The 14,003-nt window shown below is 58.7% G+C and overlaps 1 protein-coding gene across 6 annotated transcripts in view; it reads right to left on the bottom strand.

Moving 5' to 3' along the window:
• Window positions 1-213: 213 nt before the first annotated feature.
• The window catches only part of SH2B3 (SH2B adaptor protein 3), a 30,256-nt gene continuing 16,466 nt past the window's right edge, over window positions 214-14,003 (bottom strand). For 3 of the 6 annotated variants that reach the window (XM_072880387.1, XM_072880386.1, XM_072880388.1), the window contains exons 3-8: window positions 7,137-7,238; window positions 6,781-6,872; window positions 6,578-6,663; window positions 6,148-6,362; window positions 5,640-5,811; window positions 4,875-5,323 (exon numbers count right to left, since the gene is read on the bottom strand). In XM_072880387.1, the coding sequence (XP_072736488.1) occupies window positions 5,028-5,323; window positions 5,640-5,811; window positions 6,148-6,362; window positions 6,578-6,663; window positions 6,781-6,872; window positions 7,137-7,238 (963 nt within the window). In that variant the 3' untranslated portion in view covers window positions 4,875-5,027. Of the gene's footprint in view, window positions 5,324-5,639; window positions 5,812-6,147; window positions 6,363-6,577; window positions 6,664-6,780; window positions 6,873-7,136; window positions 7,239-14,003 lie in introns of all 6 variants that reach the window. The other 3 variants (XR_012045306.1, XM_072880390.1, XM_072880391.1) reach the window with 3 other exon arrangements.

Consider the following 14,003-nt stretch of genomic DNA (forward strand, 5'->3'; position numbering starts at 1 on the left):
TCAGGTGGGCAGCAGGGGGCATGAGACGGTTGCAGACAGTGATGGTGGCTTGGGGCAGGACTCCTTGAATGCGTCTTCCGAGAAGGAACAGCTTTTCCCATAGGCTATCGGCTTGCTTTTCATTTCTAAGGGAGGATTTCTGTCTTTTGCAGCCATTAATCCAGTATCTGTTAAAACAGTATCCAGGCACCTAGAGAGAATCAGACTAAAGACTAAAAGTGAGAAACGAGTTCTAAAAACAGTTTATTAAGAGCAGATTTTTTTTATATTATGGTAAAATTGCATTATTCAAGAATAAGTTACTTGTACAGTACATACAGAAACAATATATAGAAAAACCTACTATACAAGAACAACTCTTCTGTGCAGGTGAAAAGTAGAATTTTGAGATCAAGACACTTTTCATCCAACAAACTGTTGGCTTTAATCATCCTGCTAAAGGCTGAGTTAGAGAATGCGCGGTTGCCTCCCCCACCTCTGGTAGTTGCTGGCAAAGGTTGGGTCTGTTCGCATCGAACAAGCTTCAATTAAAATTTGGAATACTCAAACCTGTTAGTCAAGATTTGAAGGCTTTATATGCTTGTTAGAGTAAAACTGCGTTGGTTGGATGACAGCAGTGTTCTGTGGTCCGGAGGCTCTAAGAAATGAGAAGCTTTGGCCTCACTCCAGACCTGGACCTCTTCCTAGAAGCTTTGCCCCAAAATAATTTTGATGTAAAAACCATCGGTGAGGCAACGGGGGTGTCAGTGTTTGGTAACCTGCTCTGGATTGCTGGTGCCGTTCCGCAGGGCTGGGATGCAGGAGGGAGGGATGGATGAAGAGATTAAATAACGCTTCAAGGCATGAACTCCTTCAGAAGCCGTCAGCTGTAAGGACACGCAAAAGCCACCGACGGGGAGGCTCTGTCAGCAAGCAGCAAGTGGTTTCCTAAGCGTAAGATGGAGACGAGGGTGAGAAGTTCTGGCTGGACCCAAGTCTTAGGTTCCGCGCTAAGCCAGGTCCCCGCTGTCAGAGAGAGGGAAGGCACTGCCTGTTTTGCATCTTTATTGCCAAAAACAACTGTCCTGAGTAGCTGGCTGAGATGGGGCTTCCCTCCCTAACAGCCCTCTCCTCGGGGGGACTGCGTGAGTGGTCACTGGGCAAAGGCTCCAGCCCAAGGCACCGAGAGTCGCTGCCGGTTGGGTCACGGCTTCGTTACGTGGGATCCCAACTCGTGTTGCAGGTGCCCATCTCCAGGGCCAAGGCAGAAGCTGAGACCTTGGCGGTCACATCTGACTTTATTTCAGCTCTCGGAAAAGCTCCTTCTCCTCCGTGGGAGCCCAGGAGGCGGCTGTACCTGCAGCACGCAGCCATGCAGGGGCTTTTCCCGTGGCTTCCACTCCTCCCAAAACTCAATGCTGATACTTCTTAAAGGCCGATAAAAGCCCACGTGGGCTGGGGAACTAAACCTGCTCAGTCCTAGGCACTTTTCCCGAGTTTAGAAAAATATAAAAATTCCTTCAGGTTGCTTATATTCCATACAATGGAATGGCTTAATGCTCTTTGCCCACTGCTATAAGAGGAGTACCTTATGGGCTGCATTAATGTGTGCTGGCAGGAACAGAGGTAGAGCTGCGTGTCAGGCTCTGACCTGTGGCGCAAGCCAGATGGTTTCTAGGAGAAACGGGATTTCAAACGCAGCCTTCAGGAGCTGGGGAAATAGCCCAAAAATCCCCCCAGGTCCTGGTGCAGCTGGGGTTGGGTGGGGAGGACTGAGATGGGGAGATGGTGGAGCTGGGAGCAGCAGCTCTGGGCTTGGCTAGATTAGCTTAAACCAAAGAAGCCCTCTGGCAAGGAGAGGCTAGCTGGTGGAACAGCCCTTGGCTACCTTGTTGGTGAGGTCTGAGAAGGAAATAACTCTATTAAATAATCAGAGCGACTTTCCCACTGCTCACTAGTGGGGAGAATGGGAGTTTGCATCCACCGGAGTCTGTTCGCACAGGGGAAGTGGCTGACGGGGCGATGATGAACTCAATGTATATTTTGCTCATCAAGCACAGCAAGTTCCATTTAACCTATGGAGAAATCCCTTGCAATTAAACTGCAGGTTAAAAATACCACATGCATGTGCATGTTTAGTTGTTGGTGCTGGAACAATAAGCCCTGGCGTGCCAAAACAACCCATCCCAGCAGCAGCAGCAGCATCTGATTTATCTGGCAAGGGCTGTGCTGGCTGTGAATAGCAATCCCTTTTCCCAGCCTGTTCTTTCTTGCAGATGCTCTGAGGATAGGGTGATTCGGGTGAGACCACCTCATCTTTTGGGGAAAGACCCCTTTGAATGTGGCTGCCTGGAGCAGGACTAAAATCAGCTCTTTGAACCTTAGATTTAGCATGTGCGAGTGTTTCCCAAGGCATGCATGCTCCGGGAACCACGCACCAAGCAAGCAAAGGAGCCAACAACTTGTGCTATGCTTCCTCCCCTTCCCTTCTTCATCCCTATAAATGCAAAACCATGGGGAGTGATTTATTAGCAATGAAGGGACCTGACTTGCCTGGCACAAACCAGCCCTGGCTATACACACTCCTGCCGTTTGCTGCAGCCTTTGTGCTGGTCTGGGGAGGAAAATGGGATGCGGATACGGCCGAGAAGCTCCAGCCGAGGACAGGGCTGCCTTTGTTTCTCCAGCAGCCTCGCCAGGTTTGGCAGTGCTGGAGGTGGGACCGGCCAGCGCAATTTGCTCTTAATGCTCCGGTTTCAAAAGTGAGTGTGCGACGGTGTGTGCTGAGCGCCAGGAAACACTGATCCCCACTGAAATACAGGATTGCTTCCCGTGTGCCCATTTTCAAGTCATTTGAAACAGAGGAAGGGGGAAAAAAAGACCTTGCCTGCTCTGAATGTACAAAGACAGCCCAGGAGAGGGCTGGGGCAAGAGATGGGGAGGCACAAAATGCAAATCCTAAGTGGTTTCGCAGTTCGATGGTATCCAGTTTCTCCCAGCCCTCATCCTTTGACTGCTACTTAGAAAACCAGATTTGCTCTCATGGCCAGTCCCTGGCCTGTTTGGCCCTGGCTATTTTGGCCCTGCCCGGTCCTGGCCCCTGCCCGCACTACATCTGCCCTTTCTGGCCCAGCCCAGCCCAACAGCACTGTGGTCTTGCCCTTCAATTCCTGACCCTGAGCAGAGCTCGGCTCCTCGGGCTTTGACTGCCAACCGGGCTCATCACGTGCTGGCTTCACGGCAAAGCCTAGAGGCTGGATTTTTGCAAAAACTCCCTAACTCGGCCCCACGAGGCTTTTTTTTTTTTTACTTGCTTTCAAATTAATTCCTAAATGTTAATGCTCCTGAGGGCTCCCACCTCAAGGAAAAAAAAAAAATTAAATTAAAAAAAAATTAAAATAAAAAGGCTTTCCTGTAAGGCAATTTCAAAGCAAGTTTTGCATCCGAAATCCCGTGGAGCGCCACACGGGCTGTGCTGAGAAATCTGGAAGTTGAATGCTGCGAACATCCCCTCTTGCGTGTCGCAACGGCTCCAGCCCCTTCCTTATTCTTAAAATAACGGCAGCTTCTAAGAAGTGGTTCCTCTCTCGGCTGCCCCAGGCACCAGCAGGTAAAGCGGCCCCGGGGCTCGGCGGCACCAACGGCTGCAGAGCCTGAAAAGAGCAGCGGAGGTTGGGGCACGGCTGCGCTCCTGGCTCTGGAGCTGCTCTCCTTGTGTGGGTCTTCACCGGGGCCGGGGAGACATCGAGCCCGGGGATTTCCTTGGATGCACGGTTGTTCCCGCAGGAGTTACGGCAGCGCCTACGTCTCGCTTGGCGTGCAACTCGCTGTGCAAGCAACCAGTGCTCCTAGGGCGATGCACACAGGCAAACCAAAGTGCCTGCAGTGTGTGTAATTACAGCCGAAGAGCTGCCGACCCACCGGCCTCCTCCACCTAAGGCACATCGGGGGGTGCAGCCCCTCTGCGGGCTTGGGGGGGCTGGCTGGGAGAGGCTTTCCCTCCAGGTGTACGCCGATGGCACCCCCTCGCCTGCGAGAGGCTGTTGCATAGCTTTAAATACCGCCAAATTCTTGGTTACACAGTTTTTGGGGGAGCGGGAAGGCAAGAGAGTGGCGTGGGCAGCCGCCTGCGCTGGCGAGGTAAAAAAATGTTTTTGGGGAAAAACTCCCTCTAGATTTGTGCCGAAAATGCTTCCACCACCGGGATAAAATGCCCCCATCATCACCGGGATAAAACGCCTCCATCACCGGGAGGAGTGGTTGCTGTCAGTCTCCGCATTAGTTCTCAGCTAGTGACATTCCTAAGGATGGAGCAGTTAGTGTTCACGTCTTAATTAGCAAGGCTAATGGCGTAAGTATTTGGCTGGTGCAGGGAGTGACTGCAACTGTGCTAGGCTTAAAAAAAAAAAAAAAAAAGCAAGAAAGGCCAGTTTTTGCCTTATCTAAAAATAAAGCCCAAACTCTGATCACGATCGTCATCTTCACCTGATGCGGGAGCTCAGCTCTGGCAGGTCGGGCTTTGCTGGTGGGTTTGGCAGCGGCAGCACGTGCTGGGGCGGGAGGACGGGGCTCGTCTTCGCCTGTGTGCAGCCCAGAGCAGCAACTGGTCAATGAATTTATGACCCACTTTTTTTTTCTTTTTTTCTTCTTTTTTTTCCCTTTTTTTTCCTTTCTCCAATTATATGGGTGTAACACAAGACCCTGGTTCCTTCTCTGGGCACTGTTGTGTCAGGGACAGGCGGGAGATCGAGTCTGACGGCGTGATGCTCGGCATGCAGGGACGCAGGCAGGAGCGGCACGTGTAAACAGTAACGAGAAAGCTTTGATAATAACAACAACAACAAAAAAAAAAAAGGCCCTTTAACAGGCCGAAGAGAGGGAGCACACCCGTACTGGAGTGAAAAATTACCCCCTTCCTTGCAAAAATATAATAATCATCCCTAACCAGAAGGAAGAAACTAGGTACATTCTTTCTCTCGATGGGATACCCCGAAGGTCTCTAGGATTTCTCCACCCGAAAGTGCATCCCAGTGCTGGTGTGGTGCCCATCAGAGCGGCGTGTACTGGTTGTCGATGGCACGGACGTGGCCCCGGCCTGGTGCCTCCGCCTCGTAGTCCGAATCGCGGTGCCAGGGGCCAGGGGCCGTGGCCGTCCCACTCGGGCGCAGGCTTTGCGCCAGCTCGTCCGGCGGCGGCACAAGGTGGAAGATCTGCTCCGGTGGGGGACCCGGGGGGGTCTCGTCGGGGCCACGGGGGCAGGAGGAGCCAGCGAGGGCAAGGCTGAATTCCGGGCTCCAGCTGGGAACGGGCTGGGGGAGAGGGACCGTGCTGCCAGAGCCGGGAGCTGCGGGTGGAGGGGAGAGATGGCTGGTCGGTGGGATGCTCCTGCCCCATCGCCCCTGCTGCAGCTATCAGGGCTGGGGAGCGGCCGGCGGTTTGGGGCAGCTTCTCCTTTCTCGAAAGAGGAAGCCGGGAGCTCAGGGGTCACCTTTTGTGCCGCTGCACGGGCGCTTCCACTCCCCCCGCACCGCATGCGGCTGAAGGGCCCAGCTCTGCCCAGCCCCAGGGCGTCCGCATCCACCCCGGGGACCCTCCCGCCAGGACAGGACCCCCATCCCTGCACCCCATGGGAACGTCCCCATCCCTCCGTGCCCGCGTACCTTGCGGCTGGGGCAGGACGACAACGTAGCTGGACAGACGGACGTCGCAGGCTGTCCCGCACTCCAGCGGGATGGGGTAGCGATGGAAGTGGTGCAGCATCTCCACGATGGAGGAGAAGTGGAGGTGTTGGACACGACACTGGCCCCGCTCCGTCAGTGCCAGCCGCAGGTGCTGCGGGGAGAAGCACGGACCTGTTACCTTTCCACCGGCTCCCTTGCTGGAGGAGATGATGGAGGGCCACGGGGATATTTGGGGGGACAAACAGCCTTAGCATGACGTGCTGCATCCCCAGCCCATGGTGCCCTGCTCGCTTGCAGGGGGTTTTGCCCCCCAGGAGCGGGGATGGGACCTCCAGCCCGCAGCAAGCATCGGGGCACGGAGCAGGCAAGGAGAGCATCTCCCTGGGGTGGGATGCGATGGGACAGGGACCTTGCCACGGCAGGGGGGCTGCCCGAGGGGCTCCTGCGAGATTCCCCCCCCCCGCCCCAGCCCCTCTCCCGCACGTACCTTTGCTCTGCCCTGGAAGTTGAAGGTGAGCACGTACTCGCCGCGGCGCGTCTCGCTCTGCCGCACCAGGAAGACGCCATGGCCCTCCAGCCCCCGCAGCTGCACCAGCTGAGCCGCCTTCACGCGGGAGATGGACCCGTGGAACCAGGGGCAGGAGGAGAGGAACTGCTCCATCTTCGGCCCCGCTGTCTCCCCCGGGCCCCCCGGTGTCGCCCCTGCCAGGGCACAGGGATGAGCGCCCTGGGGAAGTGGAGACCCCTGCCCATCGCCCCTGTCCCCCTCCCCTCTGGCCCTGCCCCCTTGCCATGCCATTTGGGGATGCCCGATCAGCCCAGCCGGCCATGGCAGGATGCAGGGACTCCCCGGGGAGAGATGTCCTGTTCCTGGGGTCCCCTGTCCCTAGGCTCCCCTGGGTGTCCCCGCTGCTCACCTTGGCTGTCGGTGCTGGTGGTGGGGCTGGCGGCCGCGGGGTCGGGGTGCCGGCACGCCAGGAGCTCAGGGTCGCCCATGTCGGACCTGCCGGGGACAGGAGAAGCCAGGCTGAGCGGTGGCAGCGGGGGGCCGGCACGGTGCTGGGGGACACGGAGCAGCTGTCACCATCCCCAGGCTCAGGGACACCCGCCGGGCGCTTACCCCCTGCGCGCACACTCCCGGATCTCAGCTGTCCAGGAGCTGAGCTGCTGCTCATCCCCCGCCTCAAACAGGACGTCGGTGGCGTTGGTGACCTGGGGGACATTGGAGAGTGACAAGGGGGCTTCAGAGAGAGAGATGCGCATCCCCCTCCCACCCACCTGCGCTCACGGACTGACCCTGACCCCAGCCGGGGCAGAGCGTACCCCACCCCGAATGCCGCATCCCCCCATGGACCCTGTCCCTGGCTGGGAAGAGGAACCGAAATTTGGCACAGGAGCTTTCGGCACATGCCACGTGCACCCGGAGGGTGGGAAAGGCCTCAGGGCTGGCTGCGGACCCCCTCAGCCGGGCTCTACCTTGAGGACGAAGGTGTGGAGGTTATCGGGCATCTCGAGGCGTGTGCACCTCCGCACCTCCTGGACGGCAGAGCAGGCGGCGTGCAGCTTCGGCTTGGAGCCCTGCAGAAGGGAGCACAGCAGCTGAGCTGAGCCCCGACAGCCCCGTACCCCGAAACGCTGCCCCACGTCCCGCTGCTCCACTGGGATGGGGGTCGAGCCTGCCGGGAGCCACCCAAGGCACAGCAGCCAGCAAGGAAATACCCCGCTCTGCAGGGAAATACCCCACTGGCAAGGAAATACCCCACGTGGCAAGGAAATACCCTGCACGGCACTGTCCGACCGCTGTTGGGGCACTCCAGGGGGGCCGAGCGGCACCCAGAGCGGGGACCCATCTCAGTGGCCCCCAAGGACCCAGCAGCAGAGGGATGGGTGGAGGAGAGGAGGGAGAAGAGGGATCCCAGCATGGCAGCGTGTGCCAGGGAGACTGTGTGCACTGATGGGGAAATTGGGGTGCAGGCCAGGAGCACCCCGGTTATGGGTGCGGGGGGGTCGGCGGCGCGCTTGGCGGTGGCGTGCCGAGAGCTCCCCATGGGCACCCAGCCAGTTTGGCGCTGACACAGGCACATGACAAAACGCTGAGCAAACACTTCCAGAAAGGCTAATAATAATACCCCTCCCGGCAGCTTTCGGTTCCTCTGCTGCCCAGCGCACCCCATGCACCGGCAAGTGAGCCGCTGACCACCGCGAGGCTGTGGCACATGGCGCCTGCCCAGCCGCCACCGGGACCGGGCTGCATCCGGGGCGCCGGGGACCTTCTGGGTGTGGAACACCCCAGAGACCCCCCCGCACCGGTGCTGGGCAATGGAGCCGACCCCTCCATGCTCGGCCCCGTGGCTGAAGCCAAGCGCACGGCTCTGCAAGTGAGCCACGCCGTGCAACCGGCAAAGCCCAGCCAGTGCCAGTGTGTGCCAGGCACACTTGTCCCTCTGGGCCAGGCTTGCTGCCAGCGCAGCACAACAAAATTTAGGCTGGCTGTGATTCACGCGGCGGCTTCAGCATCCCATGGCCTGAGTCACCCTGCGCCGGCTCCCAGCAGTTCCCTCCGATCCACCCCCCCCGTCCCCACAAAGATGCTGGGCTGCAGGCTCTTGGCCATGCGACGGTGTTTGCCAACCAAAGCATATTAAATTTGCTCCAAACTTGTGATGCTCATGGCAAAGTCACCCCTGCCATGTCCCCAACCAGCTGCAAGACCCCAAAAGGGTCCCCACCGGGTGCTCGGCAACTCAGCACTCTCCACGGTCACCCAACCAAACCATGTTTGTTTGCTTTTTTTTTTTTCCCAATCGCTCCTTCCTCCCTCCCTCGACACTCTCAACCGAGGACTCAGTGTACTTTGGGGCCGGAAACGCAGCGCGAGAGGGATCAGCCCTTATCAGCACCGAGCTATGCTGAAAAGAAAGTTCTTAGAAGTCGTTCGCCGAACGGCATCATGCAACGGGGTTGGCGCTACCGCGGTAGCTCGCGGCACCCCCGGCCCCACCGGTGATAGTGATTGCAGCTGCAGCTGCAATCACTGTCGCCGGCGGGGCCGGTGGTGCCATGAGCGGCCGCAGTGGCACCAGTGCTTTATCCTGAAGGAGTTTTATTTTTTTGCCGTCCTTGGAAGATAACTGCGTCCCGCGCAAAGTCCTGCAGGGCCAAAGCAAAGGGGTTGCCCAACCTGGCTGCTTTCCCACACGTGGGTTGTGACGCCCGGCACGTCCCCGAGCTTGCCGGCATGGCGGGCGTTATCGGCACACATCCCGACCATGGCGTTGGGGTCGGCCTCCCGTTTTCCTAAGAAGTGGGAAATTCCAGGAAAAGGGAGTTCGGCGAAGCCCCCTGCGTCCCTCCCCAGGGAGAGCGCAGACGGGGAGCGCGAAGGGAGAAGGAAATGATGCAGCAGAGAGATACAGTGCCTGAAAAACCAGTCTGGCTTCAGAGAAGTGCCTACCGCAAGCACTGTGCCCCTGCCCCCCGAACCGCCACACCTGACCACAAGATGCCCTGCTCGATGGTGGCTGGTACCGAGAAAGGCATTTCTCGGTAACCAAAACTGCACACTCAACACACCACGTGTTCGCCCAGCACCCACGGGCTGCTTCTCGGCAAGAGAGATGCCACAGCAGCATTGTGGGGCTGGGTACCCCGCGCTGCCGGCTGGGCTTGGGATGCTCAGGATGGGATGGGCTGCTGAGGATGCTCGGGATGTTGCCCCAGCTCAGCCCCCAGCCCGACCGGCATCGGCTCCCCCCCCAGAGACTTCACCCTACCACTCCCCAAAGGATCCTGTGCACATGGGGAAAACCCCAGCACAAAGGTGAGCACCCCCTCCCCAAATCACCCAGGGACACGATGCCCTGTAAAGCTGCACTCCCAAGCCCCCAGAACACAGCCGCCATCTCTGCGGCATCCCTGGTCCTGACACCTGGCAGGCAAAATCGGCTGTCCTGGGGTGCGACACAGGTGATCGCCGGCTCACAGGGCTGACGGCAGCAGGATCTGGCCTGGATCCCCCAAAATCCCTCTCCCTGCGGGGGCTGACAGCGGCCATGCACTGCTGGGGCCATCGGGCCACCGATGGGGATGGCCGTCCTGGTGGCTGGGGACGGAGGAGCCACACTGGCTCTCAACGCCTACTTAAAAGTAGTGCTTGACAGCAGTGTCCTCCCATGTGCGGTCTGCTGACCCCTAGTATTTGTATTTTTGTTCTTTGCAGGGGATTTTTCTAGCGTTTAAAAATACGAAGCTTCAGACAGGCCAGAGCTGTGTCCCAGTGTCAGGGGACATGGGGCAAACTGGGAGATAGAGGAAAATGCCCCCAGGGCGAAACTCCCTCCTGCTCCCTGCTGAGAGCATCCCGCTGGAGCCCATGGCTCGACCCGGGGGGGGACTCCCCACTGCACCCCCCATCCCATGTCCCCACATCCCCGACCCCAGAGGGGTCCCCGCGGGGTGTCACAGGGAGCGCCGGCACGGCGCAGGGAGAACCAGCACGGCACGGGGAGTGCCAGCACAGCTTCTGCGTCCCCTGTGCACCTGGGGAGGGCAGGGCAGCCGGGAGAAAGTGGGGTTTAGCCAGCATCTGCCAAATATAGGAAGGAGACGGACGCCAGCTCGGTGCTGTGGTCGTGCTGGGAGTGTGAGCTGAAGGTCAGGCCAAGGTCACAGCTGCGCTCGGGCATTGCAGGCGCGGAGAGGAGCTGCTGCGTTTCCGCCTTGCAAACCCCCGGTAACAGCTCTCACCACAGAGAGAGCTTCGCCCACCACTTTCTTTACTACCTGTGTTTAGTGGGGCTGCCCATGCCGACTCGCGCCGCTGGCTCCGTTCGCGATGATCCGCCCTCCGGCAGCCTTCACAGCACACCTTTCCTCTTGCTTTTCTTGCTTTCACGTATGAGCAGCGATGGGGAAACCACTGCCCAGGAGGGCTGGCTCGGCACAGCAGGTCCCCCCGCACCTCCACAACAAGGATATTTTGGATTTTTTTTTTTTTTTTTAAGCAAAACTCCTCCCAGCCCGCCCACACGTGCCAGGAAAGCTCTCACTGTGATGCTCTGAGCGCTGCTGTGAGGAGCATGACCTGGCTGGATGCACAGGGGACGCTGAAGATGCTGGGAGAGCTTTTTTCGCTCAGGTGAAGAGGAAGGCAGCCAGCTTTCCAAGAACGAGAGCAAAATCACACTGCCGCCCTGCCTGCACCTGGGAGAGCCGCGGGCACCTCTGGGTTTGACCAGCACCGGCACCACCCACACACCAGCAGGGTGCTGGCACCCCCCGCCCACCCAGACACCCCTGGGCTCAGCCAATTTCTGCCGGGTCCCCAAAACGCTGCCACCACCTGCAATGCTGGTTTGCACAGGAGGGAGCCAGAGCCACCCACCCTTACCAGCAGATCTGGCCAGTGCCCAGTCCCCTGCTGGCAAAGGCGGCGGTGGCACAGGGATGACAGTGGTGGCACAGCAACGACAGCAGTGGCATGGTGATGCTGGTGGTGGCACAGCAATGACACTGGTGGCAGGGGGATGACAGCGGTGGCACAGCAATGACGGTGGTGGCATGGTGACGATGGCGGTGACATGGCAATGACGGCGGTGGCACAGTGACGATGGCGGTGACATGGCAATGACGGCGGTGGCACAGTGATGAGGGTGGTGGCATGGCGATGACGGTGGTGGCATGGCGATGACGATGGTGGCATGGTGATGATGGTGGTGGCAGAGCAATGACGGCAGCGGCACAGCCAGGGCGGCGGGGCCAGCAGGCCGAGATTGTGCAGAGCAGAGAGCAAATCCTTCGAGAGCAGCGGGCGCTGCCGCCAGCCCCTTCACACGCCGGGGATTTCCCTGCTCTGGCTCTTTCACTTCCACTCTGAGTCACACCATGGGAGGCGGGGAAGCGCCACAAGCCCTTGTGCAAGGTCCCTGACAGATACGGGTGAGATTTGTCGCTTCTTGTAAATCACAGAGCCTGCCGTGTCCCTCTTACGTATGGGACAAACCTCAGCCAGAGCTGCAGCGTGCCCAGGCACGGCTCAGCCCACCAGGCTGCCGGTGGACGGACAGGCAGGCCACCGAGATCTGCAGGGGTGCAAGTGCTGGGTTATGCCGGGATAAAACCACATCCTGTGCCCACAGCCCCAGGGAGTTTTGTGAAGTTTCTCAGGAGCACGGAGACGCGCAGCCCCATCCCAGGGGATGCCGGGTGAACCGGAGGGGAAACACGTCCCATTGCCCCGGCGCAGGGCAGCAACGGGGGTCCTGTGGGGCTGGGAGGGACACACCAAGGGTCGCGCTGGAGGGTGCAAAGTGTCTCCTGCACCGGCAATCGTCCTCGGGGGTTTGCACCATGGGTAATCCCAGCATTCATCCTCGGGGACTTTGCATCACAGATAATCCCAGTACTTGTCCTTGTGAGTTTTCACCATGGTTAAACCCAACGCTTGTCCTCGAGGACTTTGCACTACAGATAATCCCAGCACATGTCCTTGGGTGTTTGCACCACGGCTAATCCCGGTGTTCATCCTCAGGGATTTGCACCACGGCTAATCCCAGCACTCAGCCTCGCAGGTTCGCAACACAGCTAATCCCAGCATCTGTCCTCCAGCTGCTAATCCCAGTGCTCTGGGGGGCTGGTAGCACAGCTAATCCCAATGCTCCTCCTCAGGCATTTGCACCACGGCTGGTCCCAAGGGGACAAATCCTCCCCGGACAGCCCCGTGCCAATGCCAATGTTGGGGACGGGGGCTGGGATCCCACTGATTCGGACCATTTCCCTGCATACCCCCGGCCTCTCATGTGCCTCCTGCACCCTGCGTCCACTGCAGGGCTCCCCCAGCCCAGGTCACCCCCTCAAAGCACGTTGGGGAGGACCCTAGGGTGGCACTCTGGCCTCTCTGCCTGCATGCAGAGGCTGTTCACTCTGAAACCTACTGACAGCAGCAGTGAGCACCATCATGGGGTTCTCTGTTCTGGGCTTGGGGCACCAGGCATAGGAGGTTTCCTGCCTCTGTTAAGCAGAGAAACACGAGAGGTGATCCCCGCTGCGGGCTGCTGTGTGAGCTTAAGCCCCCCCCAGACCTTGGCCATCAACTCCCCAGAAACCTCTCTCTGCCCACCCCAAACCCCAGCCAGCGTCCTCAACCCACCAACACCAGAGGGACAAAAGAATTTCCAAGACACCCTGTCTCTGAGCATCCCCAAAGCTCATGGCAGCAGACAGAGCCATCCCTGAGGGGGCCAGGCTCAGTGGTGACAAGAGGCACCGTTGTGCCAGCCTGAAGCGCTGGCTCAGGGGCAGCCAGGGCACAAAGCACCTTCTGTTCCCATCCCGAGCGGCTGCCGAGCGCCAGCGAACGGTGACACAAGAAAACACAGCCTGCACCCCCGCCGACCCACCGAGCCCCTATTTCTTATTAAATTAAACCCGGGGGGCTGCGAAACGCAACCCCAGGAGCTGCCGGGTAAATCCATACCCATGGGGAGGGATTTGGGGGGTCTGGCTAGAAACCCCCACACCATCCTTGGGGCTAACAGCCCCTCTTTGTGCATTGATAAACCTCAGCGGCTGCCGGATTCGTGCGAATGAGTCAACCCTCCCTCCCCAAAACCCTGCAAATCACCCCAAAACCAGAGAGCCCAGCGGCTCACATTCACAGTGGGGTTTGGGAAGACAGAGGCTATAAACACCATCTGTAAACAGGCAGCATTCACCAGCCCCTTTTTTCTTTTTTTTTTTATTTTAAGCCAAACTCGCTTCCAGCGTGGGCTGCTTTAATAATTTCCTGGAATAAATAACGAGCGCGGAAAGTAAACAAGGTGTCTGTGTGCAAGCAGGAGCTGGCTGCAGCCGGGGACTGAGTCACCCCAAAGCCCAGCCCCAGAGGGCTGGGGGACGTGGGGTGTCCAGCACGGACCCCACAGAGTCCCTGTGATGCCCAGCACACCCCGGGGTTTTGCATCGCCCAGGACGATGCAAGACCTTCGAGAGCCCATGTGGGAGCATTCGATCCCCGCGGTGGTTATTCCGGTCCCAAAGCAGGACCTGCCCCTTGCCTGGTACCGCATCCTGCCTGGCTGAAGGAAGCAGATCTTGCCCAAAATGCTTTGTTTTTAACATAAGCTCCAGATGACCTTGAATATCACAATGCCCATCACGGGCATCGGTTGGAGCTGGGACCAGCTGCCCAGCGGGGAGAAGCGGGGTCCGCCCCGGCCAAGCCGCCCCCAGGATGAATCCTTCCAGACCCCGCGCTGCCTGCGCAGGCTCTCATAAATATTTACCTTTGAAAGAAGCTGCACTCAGCCTCGAAACAGCTACATCCTGGGCCGTAAAAAAAAAAAG

This window comes from Ciconia boyciana, chromosome 15, assembly GCF_034638445.1.
Source record: "Ciconia boyciana chromosome 15, ASM3463844v1, whole genome shotgun sequence".
NCBI lineage: Eukaryota > Metazoa > Chordata > Aves > Ciconiiformes > Ciconiidae > Ciconia > Ciconia boyciana.